Raw genomic sequence first — 23051 nt, 5'->3', positions numbered from 1 at the left:
TGATTCATTTTTGCAAAAGATTCAGGTTCAACACATACTGGAATATAATGCAGTGAAGCTCTCAGGCTTTATGTTCTGCTTTCAAATAATCATTCCCAGCTGCTGTCATATTATCATAACTGCTGAGTCTATACACTTAAAGGGATCATTTACTTTTCTGTCCGATCTGGTTTCAGAATTTATAACAAATGATATCCAACATATAGGCCTGTAAATACAAATTTCTTCATTTTATGTACATAATGTATATTACTTTAAAAAAAATCAATCCCTTTCCTTTCTGTTCCCCATTTCTGTTCACAAAGTTGTCTCTGAGAGCCACAGAAAACGAACCTCTGCCTTTGCAAATGGCAGATGCATCTAATCTGGCTGTGGGGGCAGATTTCGATCAGCAGCTCGGAGCTGTGTAAACTGCCCGTCGCCTGCACGCATCAGCCCGCCAGCGATCGTCTTTTCCTTCCCTGGAAAGTGACGACGCTGCATCATTTCCTCAGAACTGGGAAAAGAAAATGAGGATTCGCCTGAAGTCGCTGCGCCCTCCTCCATTTTTCTGCGCGCACGGGGGAGGAGGGTGAGCGAAGCTCGAGCGTGCGCCCTCGGCAGACACTCAAGCGCAAAAGACACACGGCTCATCCGCTCACCTCCCCATTGACGTCAGTCCGGTGTCACATGAACGAGCGAGGACCAATCGGCTCGGCGCTGCCGGAGAGTGCTGGCTGCTTTACACCAAGATAGGGGGAAAAGACTGAATAAAAGGAAACCGTGCCAGTTAGCTTGTAATGACCACAAAATCCCACGGAGGAGCCCACGGTCGCCGCCATTGGATACTCGTCCCGTTTCCTCGTGAATCCCGCACGTTTCTCGCTGTGGATTATTGCGTTTGGAGCCAGGGCGGACGGAATGGATAAGGCCATGGCCCTAACATATTGAGTAGCTCGTTGGTGGCGGTGGTGGAGGGGGAGGCGAGACGCGCACCGTGGAGACAATTTATGGGGCATTGTGCGGGGAGGAAAATGGTGGATTATTTGCAGTGTTTCACGAAAATCTCCCCACATCTGGATCTCCTGCCTTGAGACACTGATCGGTGGCGTTTCTGCGCCTGTCTACAGTAACCGAGGTCGTGTTGTAGCAGTTGGTTGGTAGGTAGGTACCCCCCTCACCCCCCACCCCCAAGCTCGATCTGAACGACCTCATTTTTAAAAAAAAATTATTATTATTAATATTGGTTTTTTACATATTCATGTCGGATTGTCGTGTCGTGGCGACGCGCTCACTCTCCCCTCCTTGAGAGCAGAAACTGTTGGATTACAGACAACTATGGATTTCACCAGCGGCGGCGGCGTTGAAGGCAGCGAGCCGCACAACAATCAGTTCTACCAGTGCGAGGAGAACAAGCCTCTGCTGGCGGACATGTCGGAGAGCAATAACAACACGAAGCTGGGCGCGGGGCCGTGCAAGAGGTCCCTGCATCACTGCAGCAGCAGCGGGATGCGATACAAGCTGCTCCATGAGGGGGACATCCAGGTGTGCGTGGTCAAACACCCCCGCACCTTCCTCAGCAAGATCCTCACCTCCAAGTTCCTGCGGAGATGGGAGCCGCATCACCTCACGCTCGCGGACAGCAGCCTGACTTCGGCCACGGTAAGGAACCTTCCGGCTCTCACACACACACACACACACACACACACACACACACACACACACACACACACACACACACACACACACACACACACACACACACACACACACACACACACTTTCCTCATAATATGCTGCGTTTCACATTCCAGTTTTGCTGTTTGCCTTTTCGTGTCTGAACGCGCACCCAGATTAAGCACAGTCTGCTGTTGACGCAGTTGGAAGAAGGCAGCCTGTCACTGCTTTCCCTCCTGCTCCTAATCTGGAACCCCTCCCCGCCACGCCTCCATCACTTCTCCTCACCTTCCCGGGACCCTGCCGGCTTCCCAGGTGCCTCTCTCTCGCTTTGAGCTCGTCCTTTGACTCCGGGAGGGGTTGTTGCGTTTGGGTTTTAAATATTAACAGCTAAGATCTTCTTCCTTTAATGTGTTGGAATAAAAGCCATCTGTGGGGGAGGGGGGTTTAGGCTTTAGGTGTGTAACATGAAACCAGCTGAAGGTCTACTCCAGCAACCTGACCAAACAAAGCGCTGCTGCTTCCTGCCTGTCAGAGGGAGGCCAAGAGAAAGAGGATGCTCTGACGGGGTGACGTCTCTTTGGTCATGTGATCACATGGAGGCTCTTTCCTCTGCGGATGTGCAGGCCTATAGGTCCTGGTAATCAGCTGATTGAGCCAATGAAAACAGACCTGGATGGGATCTAATGGGATTGTTTAACCAGTAGACATAAAGGAGGAAATCCAGCAGCTTCCCCCTTTCAAAAGAAACAACATGGCCATTATTTTAGGAGCTGAAGAGCCTGGAGGAATCACACACTCTGTAATTACAGCATTAACTGCAACAGGACCCGCGTCAGTAGGGATCAGTTGTAATTGTTAGCAGAACAATTAAACCCTGTGATTTCCCCCTTCTGTTGTTATCATCTCGTGACATTTTCCTCAAAGCGTGTTTTATCAGCACACCTTGTTAAAGGCCCTTTGGACGTCTGCCTATCACACCCACGCTGGAGGAGTTTGCAGAACTGCTTGCTGCAGTGTGCAACACCTTGGCAGCTGTTATTATTTCAGAAAAGACTTTCCGATATAGTTGATGACTTTCTGAATTCATGCAAAATATCACATTCGAGAAATCGTAGAGCTTTCAGGGAAAATGGATATATATATATACGTCACGGCTCAACTTTTGCCTTACACTGATTGTTGGTCGCCTTTTTGCATTATCTCATGGGCGTAACACAGCAAGTCCGTGACACCCTGAGATATGTGCGAGGAATCAGGGGTTATATGCAAGTGTTTTCATTTACAGGATGAGGTATCATGAAACTAGCTGATTAATAGAAAAATAACGTGCAGCTCTTTTGATAACGACTCCGTAGTTATTTGTGTAACCAGCCTCTGCAAAAGCAATTATTGCGGTTAATTCAAAGTTACCACGTTACTGTTAACATCAGAGTTGCCCCTTTCCAGGGCACCAATATGAATATGTCCTTAACGGTGTGCCAGGTTAAATACCCAGTGCCATCTTGTGGTTCAAAGTGGGATTACACAAAAATACAGCCCATATTTTTTTTGTAATTATCATTATTTATTCATTGTAGCCTCAAATACAAGATTTGTAAGAACGGTACTGATGTATGATGATGAAATGATACGTTGTCCTTTTCTTTTCTTTGCAAGACACAAATCGCGAACACATTTTCCCAACGTTTGTTATGTGCAGATATTTACCAGTAATTAAGATATTTTGATCAATGCAGTTAAAAAAATAATTTTACTGTCACATAAACTTCCCTCTGTTCCTGACAGGGAAGTTGCAGAGTGCCCCCTGGTGGGCAAAAGATGTAACATCAACACTTACAACATGGCTGAAGGGTGTTTCTTTCATCTCTTCTTTACTTTTTACATTTTCATTTATCAGCTGTTATAAATGCAGATACTGATAGAGCGCTGCTATATTGGCCCCACTTGAATTATTTTAATTTAAATTGATATTTTGTTGGTATTTTGGATGTAAAGCCATAGCAGATGTTTCTTTAAAATCTGCTGATAACTTCAGAAAATGTTTGCAGTTTGAAGTAATTGTATAAACTATAATTTAGTAGCTGGGAGGTGTGTGGGGGGGATTTCTTCGGTTTTTGACTTTGCAAATTGTAAAGTTCCAACAACCCTGGGGTGCCTCTGTCAGTGCGCCCCAGGCTGGCTGTGGCTACAACGTAGCTGCCATCACCAGTGTGTGAATGTGTGTGTGGATGGGTGGATGACTGGATGTGTAAAGCGCTTTGGGGTGCTTAGGGACCAGTAAAGCGCTATATAAATACAGGCCATTTACCATATTATCCAATATCTTGTATATATTAATTTAAAGATAACAAAGACATTTAAACAACACTTGAAATCAAAAAATATTTGAAAATGAAAAACTAACGGTTTTTATAAATGTGTAGTACACTCTGTACTGGGCTCAGCCTTAGAGATGGGGTGAGGAGCTCGGCCTTTCAGGTGCTCCATAATGGGCTGGCTGTGGCTCAGCAGGTAGAGCAGGCCATCTACTAATCGCAGGATTGGTGAGCCAATTCCTTGGTTGCTCTAGTGTACGTGGCAAAGTATCCCTGGGCAAGAAACTGAACCCCGAGTTGCCCTTGATGCATTGATTGGAGTCTGAATGTTAGACAGTAAGCAGCTAGATGGAGAAAAGAAGTGCCTATATGAATGTGCGTAAATGGGTTCAGTCCATGTATCGTTATCATATCGAAGGGATCAAGCAGAGGCATCAGACTAAGATGCCTCCTGGAGGCCTCGTAGGTGAGGTGTTGTGGGCACCTGTAGCTGGGAGGAGACCCGGGACACGCTGGACAGGTGTCCCTCAGCTGGCTTGGGAACACCTCAGTGTCCACCCCAGAGGAGCTGGAGGAGGTCTGGGCATCTCTGCTTGGGTGGGTCTGGATATGCGTCAGAATACTGATTAAAAATAACCACACTGAGGGGTCATTGTCATTGTCTGTGACCCTCGTGCTTTGTGAACACTAGTCGTGAAACTATTGCAGCTGAGAATGCAAAAACAACCTGCAGGTATCAGTTAAGCCTCCACCTTTTCATGCAATCTTTTTAGTTTTATTTTCAAAAGCATTAAAAAACAATAATTTTCTGATTGAATCTTTTAAAACTGCAAACTAGAAGTCAGTTCATTTTGGACATTTCTGTCCTGCTCTGACAAACCTCCTGACTGCATGCTGTGTCGTCTGTTTTAATATGACATATTAGAAGCTTATTGGCTGATGTCTCATATGTTATCCTGTAAATCGCTCAGCAACAAACAGCCCTTCACTCAGCACCGCATATTTTCTTACCATACTGCAAATACCAAGTGGTGTCATTTATCACAAAATGTCTGTTAGCCTGCTTCGTTTCAGGAAATCTACCGTGTGACGTTAATGCTGCTTTGAATTATGTCACATGTGGCGTTTATTCAGAAATCCTCATGCAGCAGCGGTGCGCCTGCGAGCCGTCTCCTATTCTTTGCCCCCGTAGAGGCTGAAATCTGAGCAAACAGGGTTTTATTCAGGCCGGGAGCGTGAATGTGCACGTCCTCAGTGGAGTTTTTGTGCCCAGCGTCAAGCGGAGCCGGTATGTGGGCCGACGAACAATGCTGACCCATTTGCTCTGCGCTCTTCCAGCAGGGCTGCTTCCACAGAGCGTCGACTCTGCGTCTCCAACAACATCCCCACGCTCTGCAAATAACCGAGATGATTGTGAGGACAAAAAGCTCTGTGAAACTGAGCGCCGCTGCCAAGAGGGTTTCACCTGAATTAAATTAAAGTGGTTGCCATTTTTCTAAAATCCTTCTCATGCGTACACAAGTGTAGACAGTTGCAGTCGCTTAGGCTTTCACTCATCTGTTAAATGCTTTTTCTGTCTCTCGCTGAGTAGCAGGAGGGAGGGTTGTGACTCACTTTTCATTCCTTGCTTCGACAGACCTTCCTGCCACGGCTGTGCTCAGAAGCATAACCTACATCACATTTATGTAAGAAGGCTGCAAAGTGCAGGAAAGCACTTCCTATATCACGTCTCGCTCACAAAAGGCGAGAGATGAAAGGAACCTGATTATTTTGGGTTCATTTTAGATGGTGAGGTTGAACTTGGCATTTAAGAATCGCTATCTCGCATGTCCTTATAGGTGAAATATTTAGCAAGAAGCAACATCGCTGATCTATCTTGGTGTGCGTTGGTGTGACCCATGATGTCACTTTTAGAACAGATAAACTGGTTACATGGAACTTTATTTTTTCCACAGCATTGTGCTGGACTGATTGAGTCGGAGCGTTGGAGACCATGTTTCCTTGATGGAACGAGAAAAAACAACAACAAAAGATGGAAAATGAACACAAATGCGCTCAAAATGACTGCACGAACACGCGACAAAAGAGCAAAAAGGACCGTCAAAGATGAAAAATGACCACAGCCTCAAAAAGACTGCAAAAGATGACCAAAAATGTTGTAAATGACATTTTTAGTCATTTTTAAGTGTCTGAAGAACAAACAAAAGGACAGAGGCAGACCTGAGGGACGTCCTGTTTCTCTAAGAGAAAACTAGTCTTGTAGGTGGTTTCAGGTGATTTGCTGTGTGGCGAATCCTAAAGTGTGAGCGGCTGAAGTCGCACAAACAGGTTTCACATTAATGAAAACACGTGCCTGTTATTCTCAGTCACTGTGTGGATGAGCCCGTGTGTTATTGTCACCTTGCTGAACGTGTTACACTTCGGATTAACTTTGAGTTGTAACACCTAACTCCTTCACGCCGAGGTGTCCAGCAGTGTCACGTGTGGGACGAGTGGGAGGCGTGGAAGTTTCACACTTGAGGGAGCACAGAAGAAACGGCGCAGAGCTGCATCTTTAAAGAAGACGTAGATCAAACTGATCCTCGACGACACAACTGCACTGCACGGAGCTGTGGGTGTGCAGCTCAGCAGCTGTTAGTGAGATGCTAACAGAGCTCTTAACACAGAGTCAGGCTCACAGTAAAGAAGTATTAGGACCTGCTGTAGCTTTACACTGACAATATAAATGATTCACTTCCATGAGTGAAGCAAGCCCAATTCCAAAACTCCTAAAGAGGACCTATTCTGCTGCACTCAGATCCATTTTACAGTGTAAAAGTTTAAAGGTAAACATGATTACATTTCACTAATTAGAAAACAGCAATTAGCTGCTGATTATACATTGAGAAAATATGCGTTCATAGTATTCTAGTTTTCATTTTCAGGACAGAAATTGTTTTTAAAAGTGTCACATCACTGATGCTTTTAGTTTCAGCCCAGCTGTTAGAACTCCCCTAGTTTCTTTAAAAAAAGGAAAGAAAAGTCAGCTAGACTTCCTGATGTGGTTGCTTAATGCGTCATTCAACTTCATAGAGCAGGCCTCAACGCCAAGCCACCTATCTCCACCATCTCTAAAGTAGGTCTAAGCAGCAGCTGATTGGTTATGATTTGTACAAAGACAGGAAACTCTGCTCTAGCCTCAAAAGTGATATCTTGAACCATTTTAAATGTGCCCCTGTTTTCAGAGATGCTTCTGCAGCGATAGATTTGATTACATCCAGACGCAGTCTTGAACTGCAGGACTGAAAATCCTGAACTTTTAATTGGATTTTTCCTTAAAAGTTTAAAAGTTTTGCACTCCTTTTCACGCAGCAACATATCGTACCGTCTTTAAGCTCTACACCTGGCTTGCATCCACAGCTGTGTCCAATTTAGAATCGGCGATTAACCTAAGAAGTCCGTGTTTGGTCTGTGGCAGGAAGCTGGAGTACTTTTAGAGAAGCCACCGAGGCACTGGGACATGCTAACTCCACACAGCAAGGCCTCCAGCTGGCTGGCAGTTTTGGGCCCAGATCCTTTTTGCTGTGCGGTGACGCTGCTAACCACGTGACCGCTGCCAATCCTGAAGCTTTTACTCTGAAGGTGGTGAAGAAAGCTTGTGCAGGAGAGTAGAGGATAAAAGTATACATCCAGATCAGCTGGTCACATGTTTTGCTCCCAAAAGCAGAAGGATCTTGTTTTTGCAGTTCTGATAATACAAAATGGCAAGAGAGTCCCAAACAGGTCTGAGCAGACCTCCCTGACAGGCCACCATACGTGTTCATACTTTAAAAAACGGATCCTCCCAGTCTGTGTTTGAACAATGCAGCCATTAGGCAAAGATCTGACTTGGAGTCAGGAATGATGGTGCTCCCTGCCATATTGATTTATAATATTTAGAATGGATTGGAATTGGACTCGTTCCCCTTATTCTGCCTTGTTATGTGTGTCAGCGAGTGATGGATAAAGTGAAGGAAAACAGAGAAAACCAAACGACAGAGTTTGTCAGGAGGGAGAAAAAAGAATGTAGACTGCAGCCAAGCAGCAGTTATTCTCTATTGTTTTTAGTCGTGTCTTTCAGGAAAACTGTGGGCTGTTTTTAAGGCAGCTGGGGAAGAAAAAAAAGAAGAAGCTGTAGTCAGTTCGGGCAGTGGGAAGTTGCACACAGTGCTTTTCTGTAGCCAAACGCTGTGAAACTTGTTTTCCACCTCAACTGAAATTTACATCCCCCCCCCCGCCCGTTTGCATTTTAAGCTTTCTCTGATGTCACACAGCAGCGCATTGTCTAATCGTTTGCATGATTTAGTGGCTGATGCACAAATGTGTCACAAGATAACAAGCAAGAGCTAATGGATTGTTCATGTTATACTGTTATTCTTTCCGTACTAGCATAGCTTTGTGTAGCAGCTGTCTTTAAGTTAACTCACTGAGCTGTCAACATTTTAGTCAAGTTTTCCTCAGCCTAAGTTTGTCATTAACACGTTTCCATCACACTTTTCACCGTAGCGCTGTTTGAGTAGTTTACCCAAGTTTACAACCAGACCATGAGTGCTGCTGGTGGCCAAAACCATTGTGAGGAGGTTCTCAGTGCAGCATCAGTTGCTAGCAATAAGGAAAATCACTATTGGCTGTCCTAAAAGTCGCTAGAAGTTGCTAAATGACCTCATCGCCTAATTTGCATAATTGGTGACCCGAAATAGGCACTGGCGGAGTTTCTTTTTTGAGTGCCACCTCACTGGCGCTCCTTACCATTGCCACTGGATGTGCGGAAGCAACGCAGGAGAATTATTCCTCTATGAATAAAACATCAAGAATTGCTCCTGGTGCTAGCTTCAGCTAGCTGTTTATTATTCCCTCTACCACGATCACTTCTTCTTCTATTCTGTATATCTTATTGATTCCAGAGCGCCCCCTGTGGGTAGCTTCAACAATAGCAACTATCATTATAGCCTTGTCAAACTGAGACTCAGGATCTCTTGTTTTCCTCATGAGCTTTGCTCAATTTGTCGATCCTGCCCGCTACTCTTGGTGCCGTTGCGTGCTTTGGACCCGGTGGACTCCTGCTTGGTTCCTGTTGTGGGATCTCTCGAGAAGGGTTCTGCAAAACCCTCTCCTCTCCGACATCTGCGTTGGCGTGGAGTGGACCAAACAAACCTCCGACCTGTGGATCTGGTTGTTGCTGCCTCGGAAGCTCCCGAGCCAATTCCTCTCAGGTTGGGATTAATTAACGCCAGATCGGTGGCAAATAAGACATTCATTTTGAAGGAATTTTTCGCTTCCCATGCACTGGATTTTCTTTGCTTGACTGAAACTTGGATTCCACCCGGTGAGTTAAGTGCCTTTTCTGAATTACTGCCGGCTGGTTGTGCCTTTTTTAGTGTTCCGAGAGTTTCTGGTCGCGGAGGAGGGCTAGCTGTTGTTTTTAAGGCACATCTTGACTTTAAGCAGCTATCCCCATCAACACGCCACACCAGTTTTGAACTCTGTTTGTGTGAACTGGTCCACTCGTCTTCGCTGTTGTGTGCGATTGTTTATCGGCCCCCAAAATATAACAAGAAGTTTTTATCCGAGTTCTCAGAGTTTCTTGCTGACTGTGCATCACGGTATGACCAGATCCTTTTACTTGGTGATTTTAATATACACGTCTGCTGCCCGGGGAAGCCCCTGGCTAAGGACTTTCTGGACTTAGTGAACTCTTTTAACTTTATTCAGTCTGTTAAAGGTGCCACTCAAGAACGTGGTCACACACTGGACTTGGTTTTATCACATGGTTTATCTGTCCAAAACGTACTTGTCGAGGATGCGGTGTTCTCTGACCATATGCCTATTTTATGTGATATTGTTCTTTTTAATCCTGTTCTTAAGCGTGCTGTACCTGCTCGATGTTATCGTGCTTTTGGCTCAGATACTGCCGAGCGGTTTTCCATATTGTTTGACCAATTTATTTCTTATCCTCCTGAGTTGTCCATCTCAGATGGATTAGTTTCTTGTTTGGATTCTGCTTGTAAATCTGTCCTCGACGCTGTCGCTCCTTTTATATTCAGACAATGCAAGCCAAAGGCTAGTCCTTGGCTAACTGATTTTACCAGAGCCGCTAGAAAAGAATGTAGAAGATGTGAAAGACGGTGGAAAAAAGATAGGCTGTGCGTCTCTATGGAAGCTCTTAAGACTAGCTGGAAAGTCTATCAGAGAGCAGTAAAGGCTGCCAAGCACTCCTATTTTTCTCAACTTATTGCTGCCAGCTCGCAATACCCTCGTGTTCTATATAACACCATAAATTCTGTACTTAATCCGGAAGGCTATATTCTTTTGCACTCTTCTGCGGTTATGTGCAATAAGTTTCTTAATTATTTTGTGGAAAAGGTTGCTAGTTTGAGACCTCCGACTCTACCTATTGCTGACCCAGCCATGCATGGTTCTTGCTCAAGTCTGTTCTCTGCTTTTCTACCAATTGTTTTATCTGATTTAGAGAAACTTGTGTTGAATGCTAAACCGTGTGGCTCTCCAAATGACGTTGTTCCTCCCCGTTTTCTTAAAAAGGTATTTCCTATCATCGGACCACATATTCTGAACATTATTAATACTAGTCTTTTGTCTGGTCAAGTACCTAGGGAATTTAAGCAGTCATACATCCTTTACTTAAGAAACCAGGCTTAGATAGTTCAGTCATATCAAATTTTAGACCGATCTCTAAGCTTCCCTTTCTTAGTAAGATTCTGGAAAGGATTGTTTATACTCAGTTGATGGACTACTTGAATGACTCTAAATTGTCAGAAATCTTTCAGTCCGGCTTTAAGCCATTCCACAGCACGGAGACAGCCCTCGTAAAAGTTATGAATGACATCCTGATAACGACAGACCGTGGTAAATATGCAGTGCTGGTCTTGTTGGACATGACAGCTGCATTTGACACTGTGGATCACGATTTGCTGATCTCCCGCTTACAGCACGGTGTGGGAATTACTGGTTCGGCACTTTTGTGGTTAAAGTCCTATCTTTTAAATAGGACATTTTGTGTTAAGTTGGGGTCGGCTTCATCCTCTGTGGCCCCTCTGCTTTGGGGTGTTCCACAGGGATCTATTCTTGGGCCGTTATTGTTTTCATTGTACCTCTTGCCCCTTGGCGCGATTTTCCGAAAGCATAAAGTGCCATTCCATCTATATGCAGATGACTGCCAGCTCTACTTACCTCTTAGTCATTCTGATAGTCTCCCAACTGGACCTCTGCTTGACTGCCTTACTGATGTCAAAGCATGGATGGCAAACAACTTTTTAAATTTTAATGATCGGAAGACAGAAGCAATTTTATTTGGCCCAAATCGTTCTTCTCATACTCTGGATGTTGATCTTGCAGCTTTGACTTCCCAACTAAAGAGTTCGATCACAAATCTCGGAGTTAAAATTGATTCTGCACTCACCTTTGATGACCATGTAAACGGGGTGGTAAAATCAGCATTTTATCACCTCAGACGTTTATCAAAGGTTAAGCCCTTTCTTTCCAAGCGTGACTTGGAAAGTGTTATTCATGCCTTTATTACCTCACGTTTAGATTATTGTAATTCTCTTTTAACAGGGGTTGGGCAGGGCACTTTGTCACGCTTGCAATTAGTGCAAAATTCTGCGGCACGATTTTTAACTGGTAGAAGAAAATTTGATCACATCACTCCGATTTTGACCTCTTTACACTGGCTTCCAATTGAATTCAGGATCCGTTTTAAAGTCCTTTTATTGGCTTTTAAATCTCTAAATGGTCTGGCACCTGTTTATTTGTCTGATTTGTTGAAGCCCCACGTCCCCACTCGTTCCCTTCGGTCAGCTGAGCAGTTGCTGCTTTCGGTCCCAAAGTCACGGCTGAAACTTAGAGGAGACCGAGCGTTCTCTGTTGCCGCGCCGATGCTTTGGAATAACCTTCCTCTCCATATTAGACAGGCTGCATCAGTGCCAGTTAAGTCTTTATTAAAAACCTATTTTTATTCCCTGGCTTTTAACTCTGTGGGTAACTGACATTTTTATTTAATTTTATTTATTTTTTTATTTATTTTTTTATTTTTTTATTGTTTTTTAACTTTATTGCTATGTCTATTACTATGTGCATATTAGTATTGTACAGCACTTTGGTCTACCAGGTGTGTTTTTAAAGTGCTATATAAATAAATAAATGATGATGATGATGATGAAGTAGTTTTAAAACTTTTGATCCACAAAAAGTAACAGTGAAAGAAGACTATTTTTAACCATAGCGTTGTTAACAAACTACATTAACAATCAAAATGGTCATAGCAAACCTCACCAGAACAGCGTTAGTCGAAATCGGATGTACAAGATGGAGTTGATTTATTTTAGACAAAGAAAACTGTACATTTACTGCTGCTCCCACCCTGCATTACAATCAGCGCGGGAGCAGCGGCTTCGCTAATGCACCGTTCATTAGCGGTTTGAACGTGTAGGGGTGAACTCTGATGGCAGCTGGGGGGGGACTGCTGCCTGAGGACTATCTGCTGCCTTTGGTAAGGGCGAGGTGCCCACGGCAGCACCCGTGCTTGTTGAGTGTGAGAGCGATACTTGCTTTCACGTCAGAAAGTCGTTATAAGTCTCCAGTAACACCAGCAAAAGTCGCCAGATTTGTCGCTAGTCGCTTTTTAGAAAATTTTTGCTAAGGGGGTCTGAAAACTCACTAAATGTAGTCGCTAAGTTGGCAACACTGGTTGCTAGCGACCTCTAGCAACCACTCCCCAACCGGATAGGGAATGTGCATTTTTCCAACAGGGGGCAGATCCCTGCGTGACTGAGGACTAATGTAACACTGAAGAGGCTAACACCAAAGAGTCAGCAGGTTGGAGCTGTTTCTGCTACCCCGGCAGTGTTTTTTCTTTTCATTTGCGGCAGTTTTTGACTGAACTGCCCAAAGTTTGAAAAAGAAAAGTTCAGATGACATTTTCATCGACTTCATCCTCTCTTAAACGGTCGTGTGATTTAATGCACGTGTTGTTTTTTAACTTTATTCGTCCGTCTCCAGCTTCACGTGTGTGTGGAACATAGTAACAGCAGGGAAAAGTGGATTCAATGTGACGGTAAATGACAGGAGCATGCAGTAAAGACTCCCACACTGAGATGAAAGGAAACGAGTGCAAATAAATCAGCCAACGTATCCGTGCATCGTGTGAAGGTGCTGATGCAGAGTTTGTGCTTTGTAGCCTGGATTCCTTGTGCTGTATCTAATAAAACAAGACAGTAAAACGGCTAAATGTAGGCAGATTGATAGACTAACCAGAGACAAGCCAGTCATTTCTTTGATTAATAAACTGCCTCTGAGTTTACTCTCTGCATCTCTTTACCTCGCTCGTACAGTGTTCTCTGGCTAAATTAAAAAAAAAAAAAGAATAATGTAAAAATAAGCATGTGTTTTTAATGAGGGGGAAAAAAAACTCTGGAGGTGCATTAAGATTGCAGTATTTTACCGTCAGCAGTGACCCTAGCTATTTGGAGCCAACATCAGATGAAATGACTGGTGAGAAGTCTGGTTAAAAGCCCAGGAAAAGGAAAAAAATCAGTTTTTCCATTCTAAACAGCTGTTGCTTCTTTGTGTTGTTTTTGGCTGCAGAAACCAGAACAGTAAGAAAAGCACGCATGCATACAGAATGACGACCAAACAAGCATTTGTTCGTCGAGTTGTAGGTCACGTGACCTCATGAACAAGTTTGTGTCAAACTCATAGAAGCGATGAGTGTCGTCTGCAGATGTGGAGGACGAGCTGGCAAAGAGGAGGCTGACGAAAACAATACTGGGGCTACGGTGCCGTGTGGGAAGCAGGAGTCACACGTGACGCCTTTAAAATGAACACACTGCCCTCCTCTCATTGGTGCCTTTTGACCTCATCTGCCATTACTTTACATTATGCTCCGCTGTGGACGTGAACAGCTGGAGTGACAAAAAGCTGCCCATCCAGAGCCTCACGCTCGCCGTCTAATGACAAAATTTGCAGACCTCGGTTCAAAGTTTCAACCGAGACGTGGAAACGTGACGCACATTTAGAAAACATTTAAAGTAGCGTTCAAGATTTATTTAACCTCCTTTTTATTTGTGAATGGCAGGAGGCAAGAAATCCCATTATTGTGCTGTCAACGCCAAATGCTTAGAATACGCAGGATCAAGTAGTTCACGTGGTGGTCTTGGAGCATCTTCAGCAGAAATAAATGAGTGACTAAGCAAAAGAAAACCTCGGTAGTGTTTGTTGCATTGATGGTGCTGTGTACTGTACGTATTTCTGAATTAATAATACATTAATTACAAAGCTTCAACCAAGCATGTTCCTGTTGTTGAATCATCTGCACTGATATGAAAGATTTTTATTCATATAAGAAAAAAATCAGCCCTGAAACCTGATGAGTCAGAAAAACAAATCACAGGCTACACTTTCACAATATATGGCAACTTGATTTGAAAAAGCATATATTTAAACAAAAAAGTGGAGGGACGAATGCGTTTCAACACTGCTTTTATTCAGGAAGTGACTGCAGCAGTTTGGTTTAGTGTTTGGGGGGGTCAGAACCGGTGCCCGATGCCCCTGATGTATTGTCTGGCCTTCTTGCTGGTGACGTCTTGAGCTCATTCATCACCAGACCACAATGAGCAGTGAAGCCATGGCCTCAACGTCAGGGGCAGTATCGCAATCTAATCTTAAAACACAAAAACACCACCAAGGGAACAAAACCTTGAAGGCTAAAGTGAATTTGAGTGTTGGTTCAGAACAGACTGTCAGGCAGTTAAATCGCTGCGTATTTATATACGAAATGACGTTACTCCTCAGTTTGTCTGCACGTCTTCAGATGCCATTAAAAGGTCATAAAAGAAGCTTCGAATCCTGTGTGTTAGGATATTTACAGATAAGTGTTAGGCTGGAATTCTAATGTGTTTGATCAGTGTTTAAGTTGTTGTCGTCATTAATGATATTACATTACTTGCCATGTTAGATTAGAGCCATAAAAAGGGATTCGGTTACACTGCTGCTTTACCTGCAGAGACGGAGAAGTCATCAGAGCACTTCTGCGCTGCCAAAGATAAACAGCCCTCTGAGTTCGGCATCCACATGCTGGTTTTGTTCATAGGGTGTGTAGCCTGCTGCACATTTACCTCAGTGTATTGACTTTACAGAGATCACTGTAGCATCTCCTCCACAACGTAACCAGCAACAAACTCATTAGTCTCTCTGGGTGACGGTTGAAGCTGCTGCAGTTTCGGAGCTTTAGCACTGACATTCAGCCAGAAATCAAAGTCGCTACAGGACAGTTTCAGTGCCACGTGAAGCCCTGTGCATTCATACAGATGGCATTATGTGAAAAGCGGCCCTGTACAAGAGTGCACCCTGCCTCCTGCGCCACAGCGGCTGGGATAGGCTCCAGCTGACCATGACTTGAGTAGGCGGAAGAAAGTGGATGAAAAGTATTTAGACTCTTTAGTGTGAGGAATAGCTGCTACATCCAGCAGGTAACGAGGTGCAATGATAGAAAGTTTGCAGTTTGTCGCAGGGATGCTGTGTGTGCAGTTAAGCAGGTCTTACATGTTACCTGCTAAACAACTTGTCAGTGAACCGTGCTGCGATCATATCTGCATTCTGACGTATCGCTCGCTCTGCTGCTCCAGTATTTCCATTAAATACCTGAACAGGAGAAGGATATTCAGCCACGCTTTTCACACTGTCTGATGTAACTGCGTGTCTGCGCTCAGGTCTGTTGTGTGTCACAACACCGAGCGTCGACCTGCTGCGGCGGGGAATAACGACAGCTCACGGCAGGCCTGTTTTCCACAGCAACCTTCCTCCACAGTCACAGCAACGTGTGCGTGTGCATGTGAGCTTCTCGAGTGTGATTTACAGTTTTGTTTGGGTTAACGTTCCGTTTGGAGCCGGAGTCGAGCCGCTCACGGAACCGCTGCCAGGAACCGCTACACCCATTATTATTGTGCTGTTTGTTTAGTTGTTGCTGCTTTTTGGTCAGTATATCCTGATGTCTCGCTGGTGTTAAACACACTCCCTAATACCGCTTTAGTTTTCAAATTAAAGGCTAATCATATCATTTGTGTGCTGAGCACATTCCACATACTGTTAGCGCAGGAATGAGGGTGAGGAATAAATCAGAAACAGCTTTCCAGGATCTATTTTTATCTGCTTGTATTTGAAAATGTGGCAACAGATGATGTTCTGGTCGCTGTCCCGTCCTAAAATGAACGGCTTGTAAAACTTCTAAACATATGCTCCAAACTTAAAGTGACACTAACCCGTTCCTGTTCTTGTAAACTTAAATATTACTGAAGAAAAAGAAGAGAATGTGCTCGTTTTTCTCTCTTTTTCTAAGAAAACTTGTGGTTTGTGGAGAATGTTTACACCCATTTTGTGCTTTTAGCCGAGCCTCAGGGGCACAAATGTGACAGTAAAAACCGGTGTAGTTGTTTTGGAAAACTGACATTCCTCCTTTGACTTTTTGGTCTTCGAAATTATTTAAACTAGCAATTTATTATTTTTGTATATTGTATACTGAGAGGATATCAAAGACCTGTAAGACTGCAAATATATATCTAATGTAATACCAGGATTTGTTGCTATATAAATAAAACAATTAACATAAATGATGAAGATTTATGACGACTTGAATCAGTCATGTTTGTTAAATGCGATTCATCTTGATGCTGGAAGCAGGAAGTGGACGTCCCTCTGTCTCCGTCCTCAGTCCTGCACATGCAAAGCTCTGCTCTTCTTTCTGCTGCAACACTGCGAGTTGCATTAATCAAGTGCAGCGTTAAGCTACACGTGTAAATATTAACACCTTCAGTGAGTTTGGTGCTGCTGTGTGCACACACTGTTCCCCCACATGCACCGTCCCGCGTTAAGTCTTTGCTGGAGGGGTTCCTCATTTCCTGCTGTAGCGAGGCCGAAGCGCTCCTTGACTCTAAACGTTTCTTGGAACCGTGTCAAGCCGCAGCGCACCAAACGCTGGGGCGGCCCGGCCGGCCGGCTTGTTGACAGTGCGCCGCGGGTGTGTTTACGAGCTGCGGTTTGCTCGTTCCTTCGCAAATGGAGAAGTGCAGCGGCTTATCGTTGAGGGAAGTGACTCTAATGCTTTGAGTCGAGCAGCTTTGCACGAGTTCTGCTGTGTGACTAAGCCCTTAAACAGAACACGTGACATGTTTATGTTAGCGTGTGATCAACCTGCTGGTCACGCTGAGCGGGGGTCTCTCCGTTACCGTAGCCGCCCCTCAAATCTGGGTCGCCGCTGAACGTCCATCTGCTCGGGAAAGGCTGTTATTGGTAAATAAGAGCACGCAGGAACACAGGATGTGAAAGGGTAATGTTTGCACGATGACAGGAACAGGAAGAAATGTGCAGCCCTCCAAAGCCTGCTTTTCCTCTTGCTATCTGTCTCCAGCAGGAGGGCTGCGGTTGTCAGTGTGTGTAGTGCACCAAATGGTGTTGACTGCAAGACGCCAATAAAGTTTCTCCAACCAGACTTCTCTCAGTTTCCTCAGTGTTTCTAGATACGGTGACATATCTGACATCCTGCGTCATTATATCCTCTGTTTGTCCTCATCTGTTGTCAGTACGCTCAGTGATATGACTTACGTGGAACAGCAGAAACATGAAGTGAAAAGAGGAAGGTGTGAGGGAGAGGGAGGAGAAGGTAAAGGAGTCAAAAGGAGGTGGTGAAAGTAGGTGAAATGGTTCCAATCCAGTGAAGAGAAAAAGTAAGAGGAAGCAGAGGAAGGAAAAGGAAGAAGGATTAGAAAGTAAATGAATAACCGATGAGAATGAAATCTGGAAAAAATGTATTGTGTCGTAAATGAAGGCAGAGAGAAAGGAGCAGTGGAGGATGTTGAAGGAGAGTTGTAAAAGAAAAAGGTGGTCGAGGTAAAAGGAAGTGGACAAAAGTATTCAGTCCGGGAGGAGAAATTAAAGATGGATGAAGTTGGAAAGAAAAGAAAGCAAAGAGAAAGTAAAGAATGAGATGTTAAGTGAAGGAAGTGTAGGAAGAGGGCTTTGTGAAGGAACTAAGAGACGGGGAAGGCTTTAGGAAATGAAAACAAGGAAAGGGGAAACAAGTTGGGAAACAAGACACAAGAGAAGGAAGTAAATTGGGGAAATGGTGAGAGGATGGGGGCATGAATAGGAAATATGTCAAATGAAAAACATGAGGATTTGTGGACTAAAAGGGGAGGAAAATACCAAAAGGTGAGGAGAACTGAAAAAAGAGTTGAAGGACGGAAGCGAGAAATAAGCTTAAGGAAGTAGGAGAAGCATGAGAAGGAAGGGGGGAAAGGAAGGAAGGAAGTATCGCTGGATGAGGAAGTAAAAGGAGTAAAACAGGAAGTAGATGTGTGGAAAAATAATGTTAGTCGACGTTAAATTTGCATCTGAGGTTTTTATCTAGAATTTTTCCTTTGAGAAGAGCAAATAATTTCCATTTTTAAAATAAATGGTTACATATAAAGTTACGTATTAATATCCTGTTGAGTTGTGGATTTAATTTGCTCAGGCTGACGACTCACATTAGCTTTCATAGTTCTTCCAGGGGTGAATGTGCTACAGTGCTCTGGCCTTTGTCATTGGCCTGTGAAACACCTGCCAGGTGACTCCTCACACCCGTTCAGTCAGCTGTTTGAGTCGCCCGCAACTTCCTCTGTCACCCTCCTCCGGTTTCTCTTTCTTTGTCTTTCTCTCTGGCTGCTGATGCGCTTCCTGCTTTGACTCATCATTCACGCCGTTTAAAAAAAACAGAAAACTCCTCCTTCATGCGGCGCTTTGCAAACTCTACTCAGTGTATCGACGAGCTGTCAGGGCTGTAGAGGACTGAGTCAGGGTTTACAAATGCTGACACAAGGTCACACCACACCTGAAAGGTAAAGGAGGAGGCACGCCCCACACCCTGTGCTTATGTATACTGTTGCATGCACAGAAAAGCCAACGCTTCCATGCTAACTCGAGCCTTTACTTGAGCTGGCACGGATACTTGCAGAGGAGAAACTGAGATCATGTGTTATTTAATGACGTCGTCATATAAGAGAGCAAAGCACCTCCTTACCTGGTACTCGCATGCATGTACCCACGCCTCGCTACCGAAATGTGGGAAAGAGATGTGGTTCTTCACATGAGCGAGCATCATTTCATATCCACAGTGTTACATTTTTACGGATGTAAAAATGTGGCCGATAGCCAGCTGTTACAGCAGAGCTTGTACCTGACGTTGCCGCACTCCTGAACAGTGCCACATGGCAAAAGTGACGCCACATCCGCCGTCACAAGCCACACTGTGGTCTCCTTTGAGCCACGCAGTCGTGCACCGCCTTGGTTTTGTAACCTCGAGCGGGTGCCGTGGATTGAAATGCAAAAGTATGATCGTTCTGGTTTTCGATGATACATCGAATGCACAGAAGACTTTCTGGAAAAATCTTTGGAGAGAAAAACGATCTTTGTTCCCGGTTTTAACTTCTCCTCCACCTCCTTTCCCAGTGCTGATGGGGAGGTTTCGACTGTTGTCTTTTTGTCTTGTTTGGAGCGACACTTCAAACATCCCTTTCTGCTCGTTCTCGGCCCCAAACACCCGTTTGCTCCAGTTCCCGTTCAAATTGTTTTTCGTGATCAGGAGTCTTTTTAAATGAGGACAGATTCAACATCGCCAACTCAAGGAACTGGATGCCAAAACCGATGGGAGACAACAGATCAACATCGACCGCTGCCACGGTGATGTCATCTTGTTTACTTATTTGTTGATGGCTGTAAACAAGACAAAAGCAGATACCAATGGTCAGCCAATAAACGGGCGCATCGCTACAAATGGTGTTTAAAGTCTACTGATTTACATTTTGGTGGTTTTGAATGGAAATCTGTCCATAATCCTGCCAGTGATGCAGAGGTGATCAGCACAGATGAGCCGAACGTTTTACTGTAAAATATAGTTCATGCGTCACGCTCTCTTTCTTTGTGTCTTATTTCCTCCGTTCTCCTTCCATCACTGCTCGCTGTCTGCTTCTCCCTGGAAACAAAAAAACATAACATACATCTCCATCCTCTTGTTTCTATAGCAACGCAGCAGAGAGGAGAGGAGATGAGGAGCCGTAGCCTCCTCCAGCCCTTCTCCGTGATGAGAAGCACAACAGAAAGAGACAGAATAAGCCAAAAAAAAGAAAAGGAGAGGTTTGGGAATAAGATGTAAAAAAGAAAGAGGAGGACTGAAAGAGGAGGAGAGGGAGAGGAAAGGGTAGAGAGAGGCAATCAGTGCTCGCTCTTGTGCAGGAAGGAGTATCTATGGTAACCTCGGCCGGTTATCAGAAAATTGAAGTCTCCTCTGTTTGTCTCCGTTCTGCTCTCCCTCTGCCTATTCAGAAATGCATTTATCGTCTCCTTTAGCTCCCGGCTTCATATTCTCCTCTTAATGTTGCAGTTCATCTTGTTAGTGTGTCATGTGCGTGCAAAAAACCACCGCAAACACTATTTGGCAGCTTTGAGACATGCAGACGGAGAGGCGGAGGGATGGACAGAGGCAGGGGCTGAGGTTTACTCTTCCGAGGAAATGAGACATCTTGCCCAGAACCAATATTTGCCGTGGACGTCGTCTGTAATGAAAATCCCGCACGGGTGCAGGCGCACAACAGGTATCCTGTGTGCGGGGAGGCGGGGTTACACCGAGAAGCCAGCTCACCCATCGGTCGTGGAGGGAGGTGTAAATAAAGGAATAGCATGTACGTTCTTCACCGAGGGTGGGGTTGGCGGAGCTGTTTGTTTGCTCTATAGAGAGAGATGGACGAGAACCACCTGTCTGCCCGAGCGGGCTGCAGAGGGACGCCAGGCGTCTGCTGCTGCTGCTCTCGTGTAGCTGCTCAGATGTGTTTGTGTTTACTGGAGCTGCAGACGTGCTGTTTATCTGTGTGGAAGCACACGCAGGGAAGAAGATGCAGTGGAGTCATGGAAGGATGGGCCTTGTATACTTTTAAAGTCACTGTTAACAAATGTCTCTGGAACACTAAAAAAAGAGAGCGAGAGGCCCCACGTACAGAAAGAGTGAAAACACAGCTGCAAAGGCAAACGCCACAAAGCTACACATGTTCAGCTCATTCAGTCCGTTTTATTTAGACTGTGCCTGTTCACTGCAGCGCTCGTCCTTAGGTGCTTTAAAGACTTCAACTGGAGACAGAACCCAAATGAACAGGCGGGAAGATCCTGTACTGGAACCAAAGCAGGAAAGAGAACAGAGGAGCCAGACGACGGCACGCAGTAGTGCTTTGTAAAAGAACGAGGGGCGGATTGAAAGCGCTCAGAGCATCATGGGAGGTCTCACAGTGGCCTGGGCGTATGGTTCAAATTCACCTGAAAATCAAAGGACGACAAAAAAAGGCCTAAAGATGACTACAGGGAGGTTGATGACATCCGGAAAAGGCTTCTTTGTCACAAGTTGTTACGAGCACACTGATACCAAAGCATGTGTTATTGTAATCAGATAAGAGCAGATTTTCCTGGGATTTCATCAGAAACATTATCTGAGGGGCAGATGTGGCGCTCGCAGAGGCCTGAACTGAAACGTGTAGATTTACTCTTCCAGTGAGCGCTGAAATGAAATGAATATAAATAATGCTTCTGCTGCCCACCAACGATGTCTGTTTATGTGGCGTTTCTCAGTTATGGTTGAATAGTTTAACTGCTGCATTATTTGTGCTTTAAAAGAAGAAAAGGTGGCTCGAGTTAAGCTTCCTGTATCTGCCCGCCTGCACTTTTATGTTATTAATACAATAAACAGGAAAAAAAGGAGGGGGTGTCCTTAACTTTAGCCCGTCTCAGTCAGGTGGGCAGCTACATGTGTGCTACTATATTTACATTGTTACTACTGATACATAGACCTGGTTACTGCATTATTAAACCTACGTCTGACGGAGCAGATCAGCTGTGGTTCTTTCCCAGTTTCATTCTCAGTCAGCAACACGCCAAATAAAGCAGGTCAGCTACCACACTTTAGTCACTTCTCTCTTTAGATGCCAAACTTCATGACGTTTTTGCAAACCCGGTGTTTTGCAATCAAGTCACCGCGAGAAAGCCAAAATGGAAGTTGTAATGTGTTATCTGTGTTTAACCACTGGCATAAAAACTCAATCTGTACAGTTTCACAGATTACAGAAATGGCTTTCAGAGCGGGACGTCCTGTATGTGTGACGAAGTTGCTCCCAGTGAAACTTTTCACACTCGCTCTGCCGCCCTGAGAGAAAATGTTGCCTCTCCACTCTGTGTTTTCCAAAGTTTCTGAAGGGAAATGGCCTCAGAAAAATGAAAAGCAAAATAAGGACGATAATTCCAGCAGAGCTATGCAGAGAAAGCCACTACAGATGACGTCCACTCGGGCCATTTGTGTGGATATACAGTTAATCTTGCCATCGACAATAATTGGTCGAAAATCACGCAGTGAGGCCGGCGTCTGGGAAATCAGCTGATGATTCATTTGCTGCTGTTTCTGCAGTGCTGGCCGACACTCGTCTTATTTTAGAGTGGCATTAAACATTTCTCTTCAAGCTCCTCCTGCGGGTTAGAAGATATACAGGCTCGGTTTCCTTGTGGCTTTCTCTCAGCCTCGTTATTTTTATCTGCTTGGCTCCCCCCGCCTCCCTTTCTCTGAAGACTCTTCTGTTCCTGAGTCCGGAAACTTGTGGTCATTTGTCAGCGTTTCTGTAATCATTTTGAGACTAGCAAACGGGTTGTGGCGTGTTACTCGTGTGCACTGCGATGAGACTGCGATCAGAGCTCTGCCATCGCACCAAAGGGCCTTTTCCTGCATGCGCGTTGAGTTAAAGCTCCGCCGTCATGTCTTTCTGGCTGATGTTTGTGTATTTGCGTGATTAATGGCTTTTGCTAAATTGATTTTCCACTTTGCTCTTGCATTCGGTGAATGTTTACTTGGAACTAAATCAAATGTCACCACAGCTGATAAAGATTACTCTGTGTACTGTTTTCACAGCATTTACCACTCGGCTGTATTTGGAGGTTTTGTTTGGCCTCGTGTTTACCCAGGGCAGGTTAGCCTGGGATATGTTT

At 44.7% G+C, this 23051-nt stretch overlaps 1 protein-coding gene across 3 annotated transcripts in view; it reads left to right on the top strand.

Moving 5' to 3' along the window:
• The first annotated feature begins 647 nt into the window (after positions 1 to 647).
• cmip (c-Maf inducing protein) overlaps positions 648 to 23051 on the top strand; it is a 45733-nt gene continuing 23329 nt past the window's right edge. The window contains exons 1-2 of one of the 3 annotated variants that reach the window (XM_026172487.2): positions 648 to 1143; positions 1295 to 1641. In XM_026172487.2, coding sequence (XP_026028272.1) covers positions 1318 to 1641 — 324 coding nt within the window. In that variant the 5' untranslated portion in view covers positions 648 to 1143; positions 1295 to 1317. Of the gene's footprint in view, positions 1642 to 22682; positions 23033 to 23051 lie in introns of those variants that run through there. The other 2 variants (XM_080303366.1, XM_080303367.1) reach the window with 2 other exon arrangements.

Source organism: Astatotilapia calliptera, chromosome 7 (assembly GCF_964374335.1).
Source record: "Astatotilapia calliptera chromosome 7, fAstCal68.1, whole genome shotgun sequence".
Lineage (NCBI taxonomy): Eukaryota > Metazoa > Chordata > Actinopteri > Cichliformes > Cichlidae > Astatotilapia > Astatotilapia calliptera.
This window is presented reverse-complemented; position numbering and strand designations above follow the sequence as displayed.